The 14,150-nt window shown below is 39.6% G+C and overlaps 4 protein-coding genes across 7 annotated transcripts in view; 2 read left to right on the forward strand and 2 right to left on the reverse strand.

The window, feature by feature from the left end:
• gse1b (Gse1 coiled-coil protein b) overlaps positions 1–933 on the forward strand; it is a 37,881-nt gene extending 36,948 nt beyond the window's left edge. For all 3 annotated transcript variants that reach the window (XM_079172067.1, XM_079172069.1, XM_079172068.1), the window contains one exon: positions 34–933. In XM_079172067.1, coding sequence (XP_079028193.1) covers positions 34–174 — 141 coding nt within the window. In that variant the 3' untranslated portion in view covers positions 175–933. The remainder of the gene's footprint in view (positions 1–33) is intronic.
• Positions 934–3,295: 2,362 nt separating this feature from the next.
• On the reverse strand, positions 3,296–6,219 carry gins2 (GINS complex subunit 2). The gene is made up of 5 exons (XM_079164143.1): positions 6,026–6,219; positions 5,668–5,782; positions 4,700–4,799; positions 4,426–4,552; positions 3,296–3,752 (listed from the first exon to the last, which is right to left on the reverse strand). The coding sequence occupies exons 1-5, from the start codon at positions 6,212–6,214 to the stop codon at positions 3,624–3,626; spliced, it is 660 nt and encodes a 219-aa protein (XP_079020269.1). The 5' UTR covers positions 6,215–6,219; the 3' UTR covers positions 3,296–3,623.
• Positions 6,220–7,686: 1,467 nt separating this feature from the next.
• On the reverse strand, positions 7,687–10,930 carry emc8 (ER membrane protein complex subunit 8). The gene is made up of 5 exons (XM_079183259.1): positions 10,445–10,930; positions 9,969–10,045; positions 9,799–9,868; positions 8,983–9,080; positions 7,687–8,818 (listed from the first exon to the last, which is right to left on the reverse strand). The coding sequence occupies exons 1-5, from the start codon at positions 10,655–10,657 to the stop codon at positions 8,659–8,661; spliced, it is 618 nt and encodes a 205-aa protein (XP_079039385.1). The 5' UTR covers positions 10,658–10,930; the 3' UTR covers positions 7,687–8,658.
• Positions 10,931–11,014: 84 nt separating this feature from the next.
• On the forward strand, positions 11,015–13,496 carry cox4i1 (cytochrome c oxidase subunit 4I1). 2 transcript variants are annotated; one of them, XM_079165532.1, is made up of 5 exons: positions 11,015–11,091; positions 11,846–11,922; positions 12,554–12,718; positions 12,874–13,005; positions 13,176–13,496. In XM_079165532.1, exons 2-5 carry the CDS (start codon positions 11,847–11,849, stop codon positions 13,310–13,312), a joined length of 510 nt encoding a protein of 169 aa, XP_079021658.1. In that variant the 5' UTR covers positions 11,015–11,091; position 11,846; the 3' UTR covers positions 13,313–13,496. The 2 variants fall into 2 exon arrangements, with proteins under 2 accessions (XP_079021658.1, XP_079021659.1); XM_079165533.1 differs by having other exon boundaries at positions 11,029–11,087.
• The last annotated feature ends 654 nt before the right edge of the window (positions 13,497–14,150 follow it).

Below are 14,150 nucleotides of genomic sequence, written 5' to 3' on the forward strand. Positions count from 1 at the left end.
ATGTCTTCCCTCTCTGCGTCCCCGGTCGTGTAGGAGCTGATGACCCAGAGACAGAAGCTGGCAGTGGAAAGGGAGAAGCTACAAGCCGAGCTGGAGCACTTCAGGAAGTGTTTGACGCTGCCACAGACACACTGGCCGAGAGGCGGCCATTACAAGGGCTACCCTCCCAGGTGACCCCAACACGCCGACCCGGTGGCCCTGGGCCTACTGCCCTTTCAGACTGACACCCAGAGTTTATTTTTCATGGCCGGGTCCACGTGTCTCCATGGAGGAGAATATGGCTGGCTAGATAGGATGAATGAATTGAGTGAATGGATGAATGAAAGATGAATGCAGAGGAGACAGGACCATACAGTGAAGGATAGACAGTCTTTGGATTGTGGCCAGCCAGGGACTGTGCCACGAGCCACTAACGTGTGCCAATGTAGCCAACCCAGAGAGCATGGGACAGGAGTACCTGAAGATCAACACACACACCTATTTGTCACACATGCTTCAGTCCCCGCTGCTCTCTTGTTCAGTCCTTGCGTCCCCTCACCGCCACAGCTACACAGACAATCCTGCCAACGAGGGAGCAGCTACCCCAAGAGGGGTGTCGTCAAGAGACTCGGAACGCTTCAGAGGCTTCTGGTCTGTCGGGACTGATTTTACCACAGTGGCCACATGAGCTTTTGAACTGGAATTGCACTTAAGAATAAAAGCTGAAGAACTACCTGGTGGTACTGTGTTACAACAAAGAACTGTTCGAATTAGGGAAGAACTTAGAAAATGCACATTTTTTGGAAAGAATTAAGGAAATGTTTTATTTCGAAATAGAAAATTTGAGAATAAGAATTTTAAAAGGTGCTTCAGCCTTGTATTGTAAATAATATGAAGACTTAAAAGATTTTGTATGTTTTTATTACTTTAATCATTGTTCTTTTAAAGAAAAAGCCTGCCATTTTTATATGTTTATGCTTTTTTTGGGGGGGGGGGGGGGGGGGGGGGGGGTTGGAAAAGAAAGCCTTGTTTTTAGTGTTTGTACTGCTGCTGGCCAGAACAGCTCATTTAGAGACATTTAACAGAGAGAGAGAACAGGATACACTCCTCTTACTCCTGACCCCGCCACTACCACCTCATCTGGCGTCTGAGCTCAGCAAAGCTTACTTAGAGGTCCTGAGACATGGCTCCCTCCCTCCCTCCCTCCCTCCCTCCCTCCCTTCACAGCAACATGTGTCTCTCTGTTTTAATGCCCACCAACAACTCCTCTGGTCAGCGTCACTGCTGCTGTGCGCTTGTGATATTCTCTTACAGAAACCAGTTGAGATCCACAGTGACAATATAATTCGTTTTTCTTTTTTTTTTTACTTTGGTCACTTGACATACTTGATTTTGTAAAGACATGAAGAGTCTCTTAAGCAGCCAGCTGATGAAACTGGTTCTTGATGCTTTATCCTACCATTGGACCTTTCACTTCACTTTGTATGACATTATATAGCATTAGACTCAATCAATGAGACCGTTTGCATACAGTTACGCCTTACAAGCCCTTATCAGCAGTCATGAGGACACTGTGCCAAAATGAAAAAAAAAAGGTAGCATTTTGGATTCTTCATTTTTAATTGAGTTGCAATTAGGTAGCCAAACCTTCAAACCAGAATAGCCATCTTCCACTGCTGAATACCTTTTGATTCCACTCATCTCCTTCCTGCATCGACCCCCCTTTTTCTTCAGGACTCCCACTATCCAAAGTTCCCAACATGTATAAATAACAGACTGGAAATCACACAAAAAGAAGTTTTCAAACCGGGCATTTTGTAGTACACATAAAATCAGATGGGTTTAATTAACTAGCCTCATACACATTTACAACTTGTCTGCAAGTCGTCCTCCCCGCCAGCGCTGACCTGACGTTCTACCCTGTAACTCTAGTTGTCTTAAGGTGCTGCACAAGTTATAGTGGTGGGACAGTTGGTTACAGTATAAAAAAAAAAAGAAACTTGTGCAAAAAGCGAATTTATAAGAACTGAAGCACATACAGTATGCTAATTATAAGTGCCTCAATAATTTGGGAGCATGTGAATGAGTTGCAGTCCACATGATGGACATTCTACACATAACGCCAGTGATCAGGGACTTAACATTTTCACATTCAAGTGTCTACTGTACGTCTCACACCTTTCAAATATGTGCATGCCAAGAACCGACACACAATTCCTTTATCTAAAATGCATCTCTGAGAACCAATTCAATCACGACACCTTTTTCTAAAGGAGGCCCAGTTCAGAGGATCCGGTGGATGCAGAGCGTAGTCTGTCATTTTTTTACAGAGCAGAAGAGGCTTGCTGAGGTAAGCTGCCAAGGCGCAGTTCAGTGTGCGTCTTACCCAGCCTTCCTGTGTCTCCAGCCCACGCACGCCCATGCAATAGCCCCATCACTCAGTGGAGGATGTCTAGATGCTGTGAAATCCTGTTTTTAAAATGTACTTGTTTGAATTCATTGTAATGTAATATATTCTTTGTTGAATGTAGTAATTAGGTATTTATGAATATATGGCTGTGATTTCAGACAAAAAAGAAAATAAAATATTTCAAAAATGTTAAATATCAACCGTTGTCCGTTTGTGGTGCTGGTAGTTGGACGGTAGAAAAATAAAAAGACTCAGTTCTGTTGTTGGCAAAGATTATTTTTAGATCTTTTAGCATTTGAATGTCATACCTTTAACCAATATTAACTTGCCACTGTCTTTAAATAAAAAATGTAGTGGGTCTTGGTTAGAATGTGGGCGTCCTTTCACCCCACAGGACATTCATTTTAGGTTTTAGATAGTTCTATAGTTTCCCTCCTAAGCACTGACCTCAGAGCTGGAGTTGGTCCTGAGATGCTGCGCTACGGTTCCCCACGGCTCTTAAATATTTAGGATGGGTCAAATACAGGGCAAGTGTCCCCACAAGAACACCTCTAAACACCATTACACAGAAATATGTTGTGATCTCTGTGTTCAACAGTCCGTTATGGACAAAGATGCATTTCTTATTTATACACTACTATGCTTTTTTTTCCTTATTATTTGTATCACTGAGTTTAAATTGCCCAGTATGCTAAACCTGAAATCTTATTCTAATAGGCAGACATTTATTTCATCCTAAAACTGAATCACACAGTTGTTACTACTACTGTTGTAGATTCATTGTTTTCTCTATAAATTGTCCAAAAAATGCCCAATAAAAAGCCGACAGTGAATTTTGTTTTCTTCCAGGAAAGAAGTATACTTTAGTATATACCCGAAATACGCAAGTTTATTGTGACACGTACAGACATACAAAAAAAATGGTGGCAATTATAATCTTCAGTGAGCATCCAAAATGACATTAAATATGCGCAAACAGTTTCAAACAGCAGATACATATAAAGCTTTTCATATGCATGGGGCAATCACTCAAAAACAAATGTAACTCCTTAAAAAAAAGCTGAGTAAAACTCAGTGAGCTTCAATCACACATTTACATAAATCTGGTGAATTACATTTCTGAGAAATCAGTCTTCTGAGTGATGAGAGATCCTGGTGAGAAAGTTCAATCCTCAGTCAAAGGCGGATCAGATGCTCAGTCCAAGATCCAAACCTGTTTCCTCTAACTTGGGGATCAATAGTCTGTGAACTGTCCTTTACTTGAACCAGGCTGCAGATTGGATCGTAGTTTGTACATGCAGTTGAGCGAGTCAAGAAGAAACGCTCGTATGGTGTTGATCTCCATCAGGGTCAGGTTGTCCAGCTGTAGAGGGAAGGAAGCAGAGTGAGACAGGAGACGTGGTCAGTTTGAAACAAATAAATCTAACATTCTTTCTCTAATGACTGCAGTGAACGAGTGTGCTCACGTCTGCTGGATCTTAATATGACGGAGACAGGAAGCCGTCGGGCCACAAGATGAGGGGATTAAAGGGTAACTGACACTGAGGGTGGCTGTTAATCCTGTTCAACTGTACCTAAAGCATGTTCAGAGTTTTGCCATCTCTTGAAGATGCACAAAAATAATTACACGGTGCTTACATTTTTCTTGAATTTCAACAAAACCTCCAGTGGCCATTTGAAATTAGACTGTACATGTATGCAGCGACGTTACCACTATCTATGCAACTAACACATCTTCTTTATTGTTGATTAATCCGTCGATTATAACTCCGTTTAGTCTAAAGAAAAATGACAGGTTCCATCACAGGTTCCCCGGAAAACAGCTTCACGTATTGCTTGTTCTTTTGGACCTCTACTCCAAATTATTATTAGTCCTCCATCACAGCAGAGTATGAAAACCAGCAAATATCCACATTCCAAGAAGCTAAAACTACTGAATTTTGGGCATTTTTGAATGCTGAATATGTTTCCGTCAATTGACTAATTGTTACAGCGCTCCAACATCCCAGTGTGTGAATCTTCATGGTCAGTTTTACCTTGGCATGAGCCTCCAGCTGACTGATGAAGCTGTCGGCGGAGAGGCGGAGTTTGGCAATACGCGTGTCCCAGATGTCTTTGACCAGCGTGCGGATCTCGTCTGCTTTAGGGATGTTGTCGGACGCACTACAGAGACACACAAACCACCATGTGACGTAGAGTGCCACATACACAGACAATAAGGGAGCATTTAATTACGACAAACGCCATGAGCACAATAAGACGGAAGGCCCTAATTCTGCATGGGGGATCACTTGAGTTGAAATGACTCACTAGTTCAGCAGCAGTTTGGTCAGCTCCATGTAGTAAGGACTGGGAACAGGCGCGAAGGTGTCCTCTTTCCTCTCAAGCTCTCGTATCTCCTCCAGTTTCTCTGCACATTATAAACAAGTCAAAAACAGTGGTTTAATAAACCACATTGCAAGATGGAAGACATACATGTCTGTATCTCTCAGACATCCCAGTCATAACAGTTCCAATTAGAGTTGTTAAAGACCTTGGGTTTTGGCTTGGGGCTGAGTGCCAAAGAAAGGGTAGAGAAGTCAGAAACTATTCAGAGATGGACTGATGTGTTGTTAGTTTTTGTCTTTTGTGGTATTTGTTGACAATAAGAAAACTCCAGAATAATGCCAGCCCTCATAAAAAGGTACCTGCAACCCATTTAACAGTTCAAAGTGTAAATAATAACACAAATGTTATGAATAATGTACGTATGCAAACTAAATGCAAATCCTCTCATTAATAGAATGTTTACTTCTGATTCTAGATGAATGTAGTAATCTTACATCTAATTGTTTTACTTCAAATCGTCATGTCTAATGCAAACATTGCAAAATAGTCCAAAGTGATTCTATTTGTTTCAGCGTTTGAAACTTTACTTTGGATTGTGAAAGCAGTGAAGAAGAAGGTTTAACCTCCTGAAACTCCACAGAGCAGAGAAGAGATGAAAACACAAGTTGTGTGCCAAGCGTCAAACCAACACAAACTCTAGTGGAGATCCCAACGTGTCCAAGGATACTAGAAGCATGAAGCTTTAGATAAAATGTGTTGAAATGATGCTCGCAGACATATTCCCCTGTGATGCAGCCATGAAGGATGCACCGTGGAAAACATGGAGTCTTGTGTTTCAATAGGTCACCCAATATAAGGATTATATACCTTGAATAAAGAGCTGTAACTCCTTAATACAATATATAGATTGTATCATTTATTTAAATACTTGTTTACACTGTATATCTCACCAACATCCATCCACGCAGGAGGAACAATTCTACACTTCTGTCTCTGTTTGAAGTTAAGAGCCAGCCACACAGGAACGTCAACAGGCAGTCCGGGGTTGAAGGGACCCAGGTCCCCCTGAGGACAGAAAGACAGAGTTTAATGCTCAACAATATGTTGCAGATTACAGCTGGTGCTTTGGCTTCATTAGTTGTCGTTGCACTGGTGCTTCTGACCCATACAACACACAGTAAAAGCCTGAATCCCCATTGCAAGACAATTCATCATCAGACTGTAAGGTTTGTTATGCTAGCGTTAGCTATTGAGGCTAACGTCATGCGAGTGATCCGTTTAACCGTCTTGGCAAACACACTTACTTACCCCGATCAGATAAATCTTGTCCAAACTGAAGTTTGGTATTATCTTCACCGTCTCTTTCTCGGCGAGGAACTCCACCTCCGAGGGATCCATAGCTGTCTGTCTGGCTAGACTGTTTGATTTCCCCAATACTTTATTTTTACCCGAGCTCACATCTGCAACTCTACTTGTTCCCGCGCTGGAGCCAAACATGAACGTACAAGGAATACGTAGGACGAGACAGCTACGTCACCAACTGTCGCGCAGTGGCCACTTTGTACCGTGTGTACTTTATCCGCTTCGGTTTCTTTACATGTAACGTTAATCCTCTGCATTTTGTCGTATCTGAATCTTTAGATAATTTGTCCATTTGAAGACTTTTAATTGGCGCGTTAGTGGCCGGTTTCAGTGACGACACTGACCATTCCTTAGTTTTTCTCTTTGTCCGTCCCGGAAGGAAGCAGTAGGTCATGTGACATCAACAGCAGTTACAGGTAAGCGCCACTAGGTGGCAATGTTGAACAGGCGATGAAGTCATGCAAATCAATTTTACTTTAGTAAAGGTGCGTATTATACAGAACGTCCCCTTTTGAAATGTAATTTTTTAAATTATATTTTATCATTATTACTTTTATTAGTGTAAGTTTGATGTTGTTGAATAGTTGGTTATTGGTCAATGGGGAGGAAACTTGAACTACTTCATATTTGCTGCTGCTGTATTGCAGTTTAATCTGTTACATTGCATGTTATAAACTGATCATACGGTTTATATGTAAAATCTGTTTGTAAAAATATTTCCCTCTGAAATGTATCGATGATAATAGTATCATTAAATATGGTTTGTAGGTTACATGTCAGTTGGCAGTGTTTGTCATCCACCTACTGTGTTATACTGTATTATGTTGGTCATAGTTTCAACATATAGCTGTTTAACCAATAATGTCTTTCAAAACTGTCCCGTTTGATATTTTACAAATGAGAATTTTTTTTATTTTTGGACTGTTGGTTCTGTAGTTCTGTGCTTTGTTGTCACGTGTCCCAGAGAGCTAGAGATTCAGATCCACACATTAGATAATAGAAAGAGTTTATGTGACAAGTTAACATCGTTCTGGAGACACAAACACAAAGAACAGATTAGATCAGCGACAATGGTGCCATCTGTCCACCAGGTGTCAGAATTCCCTCTCCCTCTAAATTCAAATGTTTAAATGAGCAGCTGTAACATCTGTGGAGTAAAACCACGTCTGGAGAATAGACACACAGGTAGGTATGAATGCTTCTGCAGAGGGTCGCAGGGGTCAGGACTGTGCATGCGAGGGTCAACTGACCACAGTTAAACAAAGGCCTATTTAAATGCATTCATGCAGCATTAAATGAGCCCCAAACAGATCTTGAATTTTAACTTCAATCTGATTTAAGAAAATGTACCTGACTTTTTTGGTGAATATGTTTCATATGTTTGCCTTTGTGTTTAGCTGGTGTTACACATATGTTGTACAATGGGTAGCAGTCACCGACAATGGGTGAGTTTTTAAACCGGAAATAAATGCTGACTAGAAATTAAACCAAATCCTGAAGCCCCGTCAGTAAATCAACCTTTTCAAGTGTCAAAGGCAAATAAATACCTAGTACAATAATTTACTAAATGACATGAGTCTGACAAAAGACTTGGTTCCAAAGGGGATTTCATTGTACATTCAGTTTATAAAACATATGTAAAAAATGTGACATCCACAGCATTATTTAATAGCTCTTACTGATTAATTCTAATTTGAAGTACAAAGGTAGTTCTGTATCTATAACATCAAGTATTCAAATGTTTTTACGTTACATGTTAAATAGTAGGATTTATAGCAGTCAATGAAGTATAAATACAAACTATTATCTACAACAGATAGAACACATAAAACAAAATTCACAGATTCCTTCGATCTGATTTGACGTACTGTATTTCTGAACAAATCTTCCAGAGGAACAATCAAAAGTCAAAACGCCAACATGTGTTTCATCAGAAGAATGGCATTCTGAAGTGTACCAGGAACAACAGGAGACATCCAGCCTAGCAACGTTTGCATAAGAATCAATAATTTAAAAGTCATATCTTTTGAGATAGATAAGACAAAGATACTATAAAACAAACCATTTTTATGATTACTGCCTCTCCGGTTCATCTATATTCTTATCTTATTAATAAATAAACTGGCAACACAAACTACACCTATATTAGAGAACGTGTATCTATATCATATCTCAGTAGTACAATCATCTCCTTACATTGTATGATCTCTGTATGGCTATAATATTAAAGGAGGAAAAAAATAGATATAATACTCTAGAATTTAAGTTTTTTGCACACAACTATGATTAAACACAAACCATTGTAGGAAAAAAAAACACATTAAAGTTGCATTCAAAACACATAATTGCCTTCATCCCCTCAGCATCACCTTGTAAAGGTGGACACATGCCAACAGAGCACATATGGCTCTTGCTCTTGAGAGATTTTGGGCCTAACCGGTCAGTGCTCCGCAGGTTCCTCTCAGTAGGAGTGGCTTTACATGGAACAAAGTACTCCTGTGCTACACGATAAGTAGCATCATGCATGCTGAAACGGCAGAAACATTTATCTATGTGCAGGGTACTTCTGACTGACTGGCTTAGCACAGATCCAGGACAGACTTGTTGATCACAGGGTTGGTCCAGTCATTCCTCAGATCATCCAGGTGATTGTCAAAGTCAATCAAGTTCTCGTAGGACCGGCCCTCTAGCAGAGCAGACGTGATCTTCTGAGCTTCGCTCCAGTCCTCAAAACAGTCACTGGACGGCAAAAAAACATCATTTTGGGATTAAACACCTAAAACATTATAGACAATGTACATTATATGTTGCTAGTTCATAAGAGAACACAGGGAGGTTGTATGCCAGAAGCTGTGGTTGAGGTTGCACATATAACACAGTCTCTAGAACAAAGAGCAACTTACTTCTCTGTTACTTCTCTGCTTTTCCACTTGTTTTCATGATGGTCATAGATATGCACAATGGGCTCAAAACAGCTCATTGTTAATCTACTGTTGTCCACCTGAGAGATAAAACAGAGAAATCACAAGAGATTTAGTAGCATACGAACCTGTTGTGTATAGCTTTACACAACCACACCAATGTCTGACATGTTTTAGGGAACTTACTACTAATTATGTATACTTTACAATGCTGCTAACCATTACAATAAAATATAGCATTTTAGATTGTGTTGTTTCTAACATCGTCCAGGCAGCCAAGTGCATTCATTTCATCTGTACATTATTTAAAAAAATCTGTTGACAGAAACTTAGTTTATGTATGCAAACAATCTGTGAACATATTGTTGCTTTTCATAAATATAACACTAACATTGAATGATGATACAGTTAAAGAGCACAGACAGGCTTCAGGGTCGGTGCATGTAGGAGCTAGTGGGAGGAGTCAACATCCCAAACTTGAGAAAGCTGATTAACAGCAGCCTGATCAATGCAAGAACAAACCAAACTCACATTATCCCTTTTTTAATCCCTTAGAAATGGTCTGCAGCTACATAACAAATATCAGATTGTGGAGCTAAATGCTTGATGTGACAAATTACCTATTTCAGATTGTCAGACTGCAAATACATGTCTACATACTGAACTAAAGGTAGGATGAACACATTTGTTAAACTAAAAGAGCAAAATCAGAGTCAGCAGTAAAGCATTTGCGTAACTTCCGGTAAGTGGATCAAAACATATAATTCATTGACACCAGTCTAAATCATTTACTATTACCATAACAATTGCTGTGTCGCTGAAGTTCTCAGAAATCCTGGCAGCCACTTTTTCTGCAACTTGGTTGGGTCTGCAAGAGAAGAGGACCAAACGTAGTTTGGGGCATGGTTTATTACGAGTCGTTTTCTTGGAACAGCAGGGTGTTGGTGTCCATTTTGTATCGTCTGTACCTTGAATCCTTTGAGCGTTCATTGGCTTGATAATATCCAGCAATGACGTACTTATTTTCTTTACACCAAGTATCAATCTGAGATGAAACATGAAAGAACAGGACAGCATAGGTCAGACCAACAACAGAAACGGAGAATCTAAAACGGCCCTGCAATAAACTTTATGTTTATAGAGTAGTTAGTGGTGCTATTTCGTTAAACTGCGAGGTGATTGTAATATTTAGTCAACCCTCATTGGGGGAACAAGGGGAGCACGATATTAAAACCACCTGTTAGTAAGGCAGTGACATTTAGCGCACCACTAACTTCAGCCTACCAAATGACCATAAAGTTGAGTCAAAACCACTATAAACGATTTAAACGATAACAAAATCAGTACATTTAGTTTTGCAGCACTTGTGTATCAGACTGCGTTAGTTTAAGATAGGTGTACCCAATAAACGTGGCATTGTATATTTTACTTTACGGCTACTTACCAGTGTTAAAGCTACTTCTAGCATTGGTGCCAGAGCGAGAGTACCGTGAAACAGAGGCACACAGTCCACACACAGGACGGGTTCACCGTGGCTGTCCTTCTTTTTCTCCTTCGTCTTCTCTGCCACCAACAATCCGTTCACGGCGCAGTGAGAGTACTTGGCAGCATGTAAAATCATTTTACAGTAAGCCTGACTAGTCAGCTGAATAGGCATGTTTATGAGAAAATCGGCGGAATCGTTAAAAAGAAAAATAGATCCTAAGAAGTTGAGTGGCTACACGATGAGACGGGACTGCTGTCTGCTACGGTTAGCTAACGTTAATGCCAACAGAAAAGTAGATATCTACCTCAGCAGTCACCTGACTGACACGAACATGTAAGCGTCACAGTTATCTAAAATGACAATAGTCTTTTCTACGCAAGATTAAATCCGGTGTTACGAAATCTAAGCAAATCTAGCGTCCACCTTCCTCTCGTTCCTGCAGCACCGGTGGTGCCGTAAATGAGAATGGCCATGTCGTAAAATCAGATCACAAAGCATCATCCATCCGGTCTGTTCGCCTCCTCGTAACACGACTTACGTCTTTCCGGTCACTATCAAACTTCCTTTAAGAGCATCGGTGTACGGGAGTAAGGAAGAGACAGTAGGTTGTATTTTTTTGTATCAATAGCCTTCTAACCGTGTAGAAATACATCAGACTTTACAACTAACACACATTGTGACATTGTACGTATTCAAAGCGAAGTAATGGCCCAACGTTAAGTGACAATTTGAACCGAAATGATCGATTGTTAATGAGTGACTTTGTCAGATTGGACGGAAGCTAGGACGGGCTAATCTACCGGGTAGCTTTGGTTAGCTTGTAGCATCAGATTTGTGAAGGCAGATAGTTAGGTGTTACAGTGTCTGTCATTGGCTCATATAAATACAAACTCAGCAAATGTGAAAGTATTGCGCGAATTATACAGTACTGGCTCATGTAACCGTGTATTTCAGTGATTGTTTTATTTGGGCGGTATGACCTTGTGTGTGCAGCTAACGCTAACATTAGCTTTGCTTTATAACTAACGGAAGACCTTTGGTTTGGAACAACAACAACGCAATTTAACCTATATACAGTCTATGAATTTAACCTCACGTCCAAAGATATATTTATGTTTAATGACTTCTACGTGACTTAATGCGAATGCATGTAAAACATCTGTCAAATGCAGGAAATCATATTATATTATAGATTTGCAAACAAATAAGTGTTCTTAAATATCCAACACCGGCTATGTGATCTTAACATACGTTTATCAATCTATCTTAAAGTTTCATATATGTGGTCACCAGAAGAAACATGATAAAGTTTGAATATATTTAAGTTTGCTAATATCTTTCATATAACCTTTTCCACAGAATGCTTGCTACCAGAGCCCTTCGCCTTGTTGGCAAACGTGCCATTTCCACGTCTGTCTGTGTTCGTGGAGAACATGGTAAGAGCGACTCAAACTGTCTCTATTTGTGGCGATGGGATAACCGTAGTTTGTGCCTCATATAATCATTGTTTTTTATGATTAAAACTCCTACATCGATGATTACCGTAGTACAACAGAACCAAAAAGCATGAATTTAAAATAAATACCTAGCTACCTTTCCATAATGACTGTTAATAATCTCAGAATACAAAATCTCAAAATACAAGTCGTTCTATATTGCACAATAAAACTCTATAGATAGCTTTGGTGTATGTTTTAAAGTAAAGCAAAAACCCTCAACAAATTTGCTTATAGTGTATTCTGTCAGTCCCAACAACACATTTCCATTCTGTAATGTGCTTCTGTCATGTAAGAAGACACCTTTATTCTCCTCCAATCTCTTAACTAACTGACACCGTAGCTATGTACATCTGTCACTTTGCTTAAGTTAGATCCAAGTCAAGAATATGTGTGCCAGTGTACAGCTGATTGTTTTTATCAGCATACCTTCTTATACTAGTATAGCACAGTCGGTAAAACAAAAATGTAATACTTATACACATAATATGTCAGAAAAGGTTGGCATGAATTGGGGCATTATCTGATAGTGAAACTTATTTGTTACGGCATTCTTTGTCATCTCCTGCAGGTGTTGCTAAGGTAGAGCACTACACTCTCCCTGCCTACTTTGACAGGCGGGAGAATCCCCTCCCAGATATCTGCTATGTGCAAAACCTGAGTCCAGAGCAGGCGTCCCTGAAGGTGAAGGAGAAGGGCACCTGGGCTGCACTCTCTGATGAGGAGAAGATTGCATGTATGTTTCTTAAAATGCTCCAATGTTCATAATTATTGGTCAAACTGATTTTGTTGTTATCAGATGTTCTATTCATTTAGTAATGTGTTAATGGTAAAGTCATTTTTCATCTATTACAATTGTAATCATCTAGATTTTGTGTTTCCAATGTTTAGTGTACCGCATCAGCTTCAAACAGAGCTTTGCTGAGATGACCCAGGGATCGTCAGAGTGGAAAAGTGTGGTTGGAGGGATGTTTTTCCTAGTCGGCTTCACTGGCCTGGTTGTGCTCTGGCAGAGGAAGTATGGTATGTCTGCCAACAAGTGTAATAGCAAGATTGATAATGATGTGTCTGCAAAACTGTTCAAGATTTGATGTAGTGAGGCCTCTTGTTTCCAATTCAAACAAAGAGGAATGCAATTATCTGTTTTACACTTGCTTGATGCATACTACTTAACACATATTGTCTCTTTGCAGTGTATGGACCCGTCCCACACACATTTGAGCCAGAGTGGAAAGAGAAGGAGCTGCAGAGGACATTGGACATGAAAATGAACCCAGTGGAGGGATTCGCATCCAAGTGGGACTACGAAAACAAGCAGTGGAAAAAGTAAAGGACCCATAAGATCATAACACATTTGAAAATAAAGGCAGACCAACTCAAAGATACAAGAATACCTATATTTCTGGATTTATCAATTGTTCACATTACCTCAGTTCTGCATTTTGGAAGGCCTCTTCCTCTTATGGTCATTGTGTATTATAGAAATAAAAATAAAAATGGTTAAACTGATAAAACTTCTCCTTTTTAATTTTGTTAACTCTGTGACTGTGACTGAAAATATTGCCTTTTCATTAAATCACTGTTCCATGTGGCGAGAAGGACCATACTTCAACCCATTTCATTTTGTGATTTTACTCTAAAATTGTGGTTTTCCTCCATTTGCAACTAATTATATTTTCATTACTGCAATCTGTTGTATACCCTCGTGTATGGGACTTTTAGCCCCAAATCTCGAAAGAAGTTGAGACTGAATGTTATTAATTTTAGTTCAATTAGTAGTGAAATTGACTTGAGAATTTCTCTTATGTTTGCCAGTTAAGCAAACAAAGCTGCATCAGCAAATAATTGACTTGATTTGATCATCTCAAAATGTTTAAATGGCAGTGTGTCTTTACCAGTTTGTAATCTTATCGGTTACTCTAACATGTAATATTAATAGAAATGATTACAAAAATAGCTTTAAAGTAGATGTTCAGGGATTCTACACAACTAACAGTTTCTCTGTTGGTTCAACCTTGACAAAAATTTAAGAAAGTCATCTCTAGGTGATTGTAAATTGTGGGTAGTGTTTATTAATAGGTATACCCGAGGGCATCGTTTACAATGGGGATGGTGGGACATTTCTTCACTTCAAGTTTCAGATTGGTTTTCTTACCCCCAAAAAGTAT

The sequence above is a fragment of the Pholis gunnellus genome, assembly GCF_910591455.1.
Source record: "Pholis gunnellus genome assembly, chromosome: 1".
NCBI lineage: Eukaryota > Metazoa > Chordata > Actinopteri > Perciformes > Pholidae > Pholis > Pholis gunnellus.

Coding starts and splice junctions, on each gene's coding strand:
- cox4i1 (XM_079165532.1), top strand. CDS start 11,847: ATGCTTGCTACCAGAGCCCTTCGCCTTGTTGGCAAACGTGCCATTTCC. Junction 12,719..12,873: donor TGATGAGGAGAAGATTGCAT/GTATGTTTCTTA, acceptor TCCAATGTTTAG/TGTACCGCATCAGCTTCAAA. Junction 13,006..13,175: donor GCTCTGGCAGAGGAAGTATG/GTATGTCTGCCA, acceptor GTCTCTTTGCAG/TGTATGGACCCGTCCCACAC.
- emc8 (XM_079183259.1), bottom strand. CDS start 10,657: ATGCCTATTCAGCTGACTAGTCAGGCTTACTGTAAAATGATTTTACAT. Junction 10,046..10,444: donor TAGAAGTAGCTTTAACACTG/GTAAGTAGCCGT, acceptor GTTTCATCTCAG/ATTGATACTTGGTGTAAAGA. Junction 9,869..9,968: donor GAACGCTCAAAGGATTCAAG/GTACAGACGATA, acceptor CTTCTCTTGCAG/ACCCAACCAAGTTGCAGAAA.
- gins2 (XM_079164143.1), bottom strand. CDS start 6,214: ATGTTTGGCTCCAGCGCGGGAACAAGTAGAGTTGCAGATGTGAGCTCG. Junction 4,553..4,699: donor ACCAAACTGCTGCTGAACTA/GTGAGTCATTTC, acceptor GTGTCTCTGTAG/TGCGTCCGACAACATCCCTA. Junction 3,753..4,425: donor AGCTGGAGGCTCATGCCAAG/GTAAAACTGACC, acceptor TTCCCTCTACAG/CTGGACAACCTGACCCTGAT.